This window comes from Mya arenaria, chromosome 8 (assembly GCF_026914265.1).
Source record: "Mya arenaria isolate MELC-2E11 chromosome 8, ASM2691426v1".
Lineage (NCBI taxonomy): Eukaryota > Metazoa > Mollusca > Bivalvia > Myida > Myidae > Mya > Mya arenaria.
The window spans coordinates 11,722,324-11,730,280 of NC_069129.1; the positions used below are offsets into that span (position 1 = coordinate 11,722,324).

At 32.6% G+C, this 7,957-nt stretch overlaps 1 protein-coding gene across 2 annotated transcripts; it reads right to left on the bottom strand.

The window, feature by feature from the left end:
* Positions 1–823: 823 nt before the first annotated feature.
* On the bottom strand, positions 824–4,156 carry LOC128243826 (protein PIF-like). 2 transcript variants are annotated; one of them, XM_052961792.1, is made up of 2 exons: positions 3,791–4,156; positions 824–2,309 (listed from the first exon to the last, which is right to left on the bottom strand). In XM_052961792.1, the coding sequence occupies exons 1-2, from the start codon at positions 3,832–3,834 to the stop codon at positions 878–880; spliced, it is 1,476 nt and encodes a 491-aa protein (XP_052817752.1). In that variant the 5' UTR covers positions 3,835–4,156; the 3' UTR covers positions 824–877. The 2 variants fall into 2 exon arrangements, with proteins under 2 accessions (XP_052817752.1, XP_052817753.1); XM_052961793.1 differs by lacking the exon at positions 3,791–4,156 and adding an exon at positions 2,459–2,726.
* Positions 4,157–7,957: the final 3,801 nt, after the last annotated feature.

Consider the following 7,957-nt stretch of genomic DNA (forward strand, 5'->3'; position numbering starts at 1 on the left):
AAGAAAGAAATACCGTGTTTTCTGCACTTTTCTTTCAAATTAAACTCGATATTCTTCGTAAAAATCATTTTTTCTGACATTTATTCATAGTTTTTGGTATGTTTAAACAATTGTATTATTTGTGTTAAATCTTATTTAGGAGTAAGAGTGCATCCTTAAGAATGAATATGAACATTTTTCCATCGTAACCTGATTAAAATGAATATGTATTGTCCGCTTGTAGCGTTAACGTGTATAACAGAAGTAATCATTACCAAACTCTATTTTAACATGTCTGCGTTCTTTTAGATCTGTTGCAGTTCCACTACAGTGAAAAAAGTGTGAAAACAACAGTTACAGTTTGATTGATAGTAAGGCTAAACGAAGATATGTTAATCTTGTGGCTTAACGATGACAAAATGATTTACGTTTGTCGTTTAAATGGCCATAGTAACTCGCTCAAAAAACTTAACTAACTCGTTTAGACGATTTAAGTCTCTCGCTAAAACGACTAAGTATTTCTTTAAAACAACTCAGCAACTCGTTCAAACGACTTAAGTTTCTTATAAAAACGACTAAGCATCTCGTTAAAACGACGTAAGAACTCATTAAAACAACTAATAAACACCACTTATGACTTATGTATTTCGTTGAAACGACTTAGTATCTCGTTTATAGGTTAATGTTTCTCGTTTAGACGACTAAGTAACTCGTTAAAACGACTAACGCTTCTTGTTAAAACGTCATAATTGACCATGCAGAATCGCCTTATAACAGGGGTGAAAAAGTTATAGTCAAATATTTAACATAAGCAGTTCTAACTCATTTAAGAAAAACGACACAATCTAGTTCCAGCAATTTAATGTTTGTTGATTTTTTTTTCAATAAGGTCCAATTATTAAGATAAAAATCTTTTAACGTTTTGACACATATAAACAGTGAACTCGTCGATTTCTCCTTTAAATGGCAGGATATCAGCACCGTAACCAATTTTGAGAGGACATTCTAACTTGTTTAAATTTCCTTTGCCGTGAATAGTTTGGGATCGATTTCCATTCTTTATCGTAAATTCCCCACCATGAAACACAAACATGACCTCTTTTGTAGAACTTTGTTGGCCTGGTGTGTTTGGACGTTGAAGAATACGAGCGTCTTTCGACATGTCTGCATATGGCTCTGTACCGACACCACCGATAATGTGTTGCCAATTCTCATACATGTAAACGTTTGGCGCTTCGTTGCATCCGTCATTCGAGAATATTGTCCTGAAACGATTGCTTGGAATCGACTCATGGTCGGAACTGTAGATAACCTTAATCACTAAGCTATTTGTTATATCTAAACTTGAGAATATTGGAATCATTATATAGTTTTCTTTTCCATCGAAAATGGCCTTACCATTTCGCACTGTTACATTGTGGTTGATAATTTCATAAGCGTTCCTGGATCGATCTCTTTCGTTAAGCGTAAATGGAAGGTAGATTTTCGGTCTACACATTGTTATTTGGGTCATTATTAGTACACCTCCATTGGGGTTAGGTATATTTGTTTGATCCAAAAAAGAAACGCAGTTGCAAACAGCTTGTACAAATATTGTTCCATTGGGACAGCGTCCTTTTACAACCCACCCTTCACCATAAAGCGTTTGTTTATACATCAAAGGGTTTTCAGGTATGCCGGTTTTGTCACAGATTGTTTTTGCATTGACATTTCTATCTAATGGTATGTCGACGGGTGTTTGCTGATTAATGCCCGAATTAACTTGCCAATCTGAAAGCATTGTTTTCCCTTGACTTTTAGAAAAAGGATTCAATGTACCTCCGACTTTAAATGGTTCACTTGAATGTGTGTATAGCATTGTGTCCAAGCAACGATGATTACACGTGATATCTGCCGTATTGTTTACACATACTAGCTGACTGCTATGCAAATACTGTCCCAGAGGACAACACCTTGGTACGGACGAACTTCCCTGGCACTCATAGAAACCTCTACAATTTCCATGTCCTTTTCTTCGCTTTCCGTCTGGCTGTTGATAACACAAATCATGTTTGCAGACAGTGCGTGTTGCTAAAGTACATGTCAGAAAAGTTTGGTTCCAATATGTCCCATAACCACAGTCTCGCACAATGCTAACAAGCTGGCCGTCTTTGTTAAGAAGGCACTGGATAAATTTACTGCAGTATGTCGGGTGTTCCCTAAAACCGGCTCGTACTGTCAAAGTCTCATGGTCACATTCGGCGGTGTACGTTTCGCAGGGAACAATTGTTGCCATCCAAAGTACATACAGGATTTGCACAATAATTGATGGCATCATCATCCTTTCGCCACTGAAAAACATATTTAAGAGATTTTTTCTTGATAAGGAATACGTGTATGATAGAATATAAAAAAAATCAAGACGTATGTGCTTACTCTAATCAAAACTTAAATTGTAGTATTGAACAACAATTTATTTCCAATAAAAATAGTTACTTACTCGAATGTCTATGCGAACCGTTTATTTTCCAATGATTTAAGAAAATAGCTCAAGATCGTGTTACTAACATCGAATGACAAAGAATTGTTTTATTAAATAATTAAAAAGAAATAAAGTGAGATATCTGTCATTTTTAAATGATCTTTGTTGATCAATTTTAATTTATTTTACATTCAAACGAAACATTTACATTTTTGGTATAACATGTTTCAGTACACACGGTTTACATTAAACGATTCGATTTTTGTATATAACTTAATTGGATCGTTTTACGAGGAAACGCTCGTTTAATTGATTTACTTTCAAGATCTTTATTAAACATTATAAAACATTAGATCAACTGCATGCATTAATGTTTAGTAAACGTAACGACTGATATATTCAAATATACATTGTATTGTTTCTTTTGTGTAATTTTCTTAAATAATTTTGTTTATAGTAAAGACCTCGATACGTTTCGCTTATAATATAATATTAAAGTGACACTCTTATTCAAAATAAATGCATACGCATGTATAACACATATCAATTTTGACTGATAAACCTTTGACTATTTACTAAATAATACATTTATGGAAATATTAAATACTGATAACAATTGTTTAATTTATAGCAGAAAGCGCAATTTATTAAATGATTGGTGAATGATTAAAGATTTACTGTGATCTACTATAGTCTAATAAGGTAGAAATACCATGTTTTATGCTCATCTCTTTCAAATGAACCTTAGTATCCTTCATAAGAACCCTTGTTTGTGACATTGATTTACCCTTTTGGGAATATTAAAACAATATTATTAATTGTGGTAAATCTTAATTGGGAGTAAGAGTGCATCTTTAACTAAGACACGCGATCATGAATGGAATAATTTGTCAATGACGTGTTAATGTATCATATGAATATGTGACAGAAGAAAGAGATCAACTATATCATGTCTCACATTCTTTAACATATCAGTTTTGTAGTGTCTACACTTGAAACATATTTAACAGAGTATTTAGTAAATAATTAACAGAAAAGGTGAACTTAAGATTTGTGAAATAAAGATGTGATTTTTCTATCAAATTATTGCTTTCATAGTCGCTAATCATACCCATGGTTTACAAAATTGTATGAGAATAAAACCCCTCAAAATTATCGGTATTGAAAGTCTCTATATAAAAAGTTGAATTGTTAAGAGCATTCTTGTTTTTTATGTAATTTACTATCGCCAAAACCATCTCGCAGATAATGCGAAGTGATTTAATAGTTGTGATCAGCGATCATTTATTCGACATGCAAGCATCATTATGTAGATATGAAAAAAATCAAGTCACGGAATGAATTTAATACCTTTTTCCCTTCCGATCGCAACGGTACTTCCGAATTAAAAGCATCACTAGGAATTATGTCTTCAACAATCAGTTGAGTGTTTACGTAATGGCTTCTGGAGACTTCAAATGATACGTGGTGTTTTGTTGTTGACAAGCATCTTTCAACCAAGATTTCGGTTAAATATATTTCCGTCTATATATGTTTGTTTTTTTGGCAAGATATTTCAGTTCCGTTTAAGGTGTATTAAACGATCTTACGGCAGTGATGCATTGTTGGTTGAATGCAGAGTGAATGCGAAATATATCAAACGCAATTGTTCAATTTCTTAAGCAATTAATCAATCAAAATCTGTATATCCTTATTCATATGAACAAATAAAGAACTCCAAGGGCGTTTAAAGCATTACAAGCACGTATATTAACAACTGTAATATGAAAACCAGTTATATACTGAAATTAACGAACGTCAATAGTTAGTACCGAGTGCATGAGGTACTATGTCATCACCATACGATATATATATATAATTTTGTTTAACAATTTACAACTATGGAAAATAATCAATTAAAAATTGAACGATACAGATATATGAACATAAGTTTAGGCAATAGCACTTCAGGTGCAACCACGTGTTTCATAGTAAACATTGTTTCGATCAACCCAAGAACTTTGAATGAGAATTCAATGCCAAAGCGAGAGATAAGTCAGCAATACAATTGATGAGGTGAACACACCATCGTTGATCTGGACATTACAAATTTGACAAAAAAGGATATGTCTTCTTGTCGGTTGCTGTGACAACATAGTTTTGCAACATTATATATATTGATTCTCAGTCCGAGCAGGACAACTACACATCATGTACACAATTGACGGAGAGACACTTGGTTATAACATTCTGAAACGAGCAAAGTCAAAGTCCGTTATCATCCTGGTTATCCACAAATCTGTCTCGTATGTAAAAACAAAGTTCTTGCCATTGCTTTTCCACATATATTGACTCGGCAATGTATTCGGTTTCTCTAAAACATTGATAATTGTGTTGAAAATATCTGTTTTAAAACCGTGTTCTGGAAGTGTTAGAAGATATAAATAAAAAATATATACGTACAAAAATATCTCGACATGTTGTCTTACAATCAAGACTATATTTTTTGTCTAAAAACACAAGTTTTCTCACAATAACAACGATGTTAAGCTTTTGCAGTCAAACCAATGCTTCACCTATACAGATTCTGAATATATAAATATCCAGTATTGTCCTAATAGTTAATTGTTGAAAAATGACAATTATACACATGTTACGCTTGGATGTTTTCTTTGAAAGATAAAAGATAAATAAAGGGTTAACAACATAAGGCAGTCATGGAAACATGCGTGTTAAGACTTTTGTAATATTTCCTAAATTCTTAGCGTACATTTTAAATTAGAATCTTTTCTAAAACTAAAGTGATTTATATTATCTGTTTGACCAATAGATACTCATACAGGATCTTTTTTTCTGGAATTATTGCTGCTGTTTCGAAGGAAGTGGTAAATAACAAGTGTTTACATATTGTTAATATCCGTTAAACTTTTTTACAGAAAAAAATCAAATTACATAAATTTAAAGGATATATGTGACCTTCTGATATATAAGCGTGTATACTGGGACGCAAATAGTATCATAAACAATACCATTGGTAATCACGAAATCCCTGTGCTATGCATAACTATGTCACAACTGGGTATACTGTATCCCCTACCGTTTCCATTGAAATAAGATAGTATTGAATTTAGTGTAATTGCTGTTTAGGTAAATAAGGCGTAAAAAGGGAGGAATTGTAACAAACAGCGCTTTACAAAACAGGTTTGATGCAAAATAACAACATACTAGAGCTGTGTTTGTGAAAATATAATAATTTAGTATTAAGAAACAACCCATACAGTTAATCACAATTACGAAACAATCCGTTAGCGCCCCGAGTTTAATTGCACATCAGCATTGCAAATTATTTTGTCTATGTCTGTTTGTAACAGTAGACAGCAACCACACTGTCGGAAGAATAACACATTTATATCTTACAGGCGCATATTTATGTTCTCAATGGCGTTAACAACTAACCGATAACATAATCTAGCAGAAATAACCTGCCATGTCAAAGTGGCAGGATCAATTTAAAACACTGTGCAACATTGATTGGTTGCTGTTTCAAATTCTAATTAAAACTCACGAAGTAATCAATGTGGAAAAACATATATTCGTGGCAACTTTGAAACGCTTTGGATGAGCTAACCTTACACACTCAATTTTAAATTTTAGTGACATTTTCATGAACTTTACCCACTGGACTAAGATGTGGCATTCAAATACCAGAAAAGATTTCAGCGGGCGTTTTGAATATAAATACAATATCTAATTAAGTGAAAAGATCTAATCTATTCATGATATGTTTCAAATTTATATATCATTAAAATCTGTCAAACACATACAACTACGTATTTGTTAAGGTGTTACGATTTGGCACTTTCAATTAACATTCTTACACGGTGTTAGGTGCTGATATTGCCCGGACGATGACCAGGCGGTGTTTTGGATGGATACCTGTAAGAATTGGTCCAATAACAGGAGCAACCATGCCTACGCTACTGTTTCTTATAAAAGCAGTAAAATATAGTTGTATTTTAGTTACATGATCAATTAAATAACTTAGGAATACTTTCTTTAATTTTTTCTAGCAAGCTGAATTAATTAATCCAGTTTTACCAAATACACATCACTGTACCATGCTGTAATTCCCATGTACATAATGCGACTTACAATCTTGCTGTTTTAAATGTATACGCATATACATGCTTTAAACTCATGAAAGAACTAACCATTTTACAGTGATATGTCAACTAGAGAAACCGTGCGCATGTGCATAGCCCGTACATCCGGGAAAACTAGTTGATGTTATCGTTGTTTACTGTGCTCAATTCCATCTTACTTTTTGTAATTTTATGAATCAATATATTAAGAAACGGCTTTTGTTAATAATTGTTCCAATATTGTACCAATTTAAAACTATATTATATGCTTTTATGTCCAGTTCACCAGCTCTCTGTCGTGTTTTGTTATGTTATATTTGATTGTCATTCATGTCGGAATACAGCTCATTGAGTTAATGTTTCTTGTTAGCATATACCCGACTTAAAATAAAGATTCTTGTATCTTTGATCTTGTATGAACTAAGGTTATATACTTCAACCAGTTACTTTTAGATATTTTCGCTACGTATTTGCTTACCAGTCATACATCGCTACGATCTTATTCTTAACCGTTATTGATGACAAATTAGTGACTTTGACTTTATAGTGCTTTGATGCATGGTATGTGACACTTATTGATTATTTACTTGCCGTTTAATATTTGTAGAGAAAGTATTTGCCTGCTTTGTTTGTCGTTATGTTTTTTTATGGTTGCAATATTTGGCTTGGTTTGGTTGTGTTTTTATTATCATTTGGACCCTGTTGTTCCAATTATATCTTAACAGATGAATGCTTTGACTTGCATTCATTATTTTATTGATTACTTAGATGTTGTGAATAGGGTTCGCAGGGAGTGTCAATATCTTGTAATTGAGTTACCTTTTTTCCATTATTTGTCTTGCTTGATAGGTTGTGGCCTTCAAGTTGATGGGTTACAGCTTATTTGCTAAATGTTTAAAATGTGTGGATAAGTTTGTATATATGTTTAACCGCCCTTCCCCCCTCCAGTCTTCACCTTACTTCACTGACCGTAAGGAACCTGTTTATACTTTATGTTATATATTTTTAACATAAACTTTTCATGAATCTTAATCTGATGATAAAGGAAAGTGTGTTGTTTTTTTTCAAATAAATGACCATATGCAATTATGACATCCGTAGATCATTTTGTGAGTCAAATAAATTTACAAAACAAGATAGTTAGTAATATATTTGCTCAGCCGTACTTATCATTTCGTGTCTTATCAATCTTAATCGGCTGTACTTAAGGTTGTAATGGAAAGAATATAAGTGTATATAATTATAAATATATATCTTTAGCGATGAATTCATAAAATCTAAACGAACACAGTCTGAAAAAATTCCACCTGAATAACTAGAGTTGAATTGAAGTTATCCAGTATCCCTCATCTTTCAGACAATTTACAATTCTGGATCATTACAGATAGAACATCTG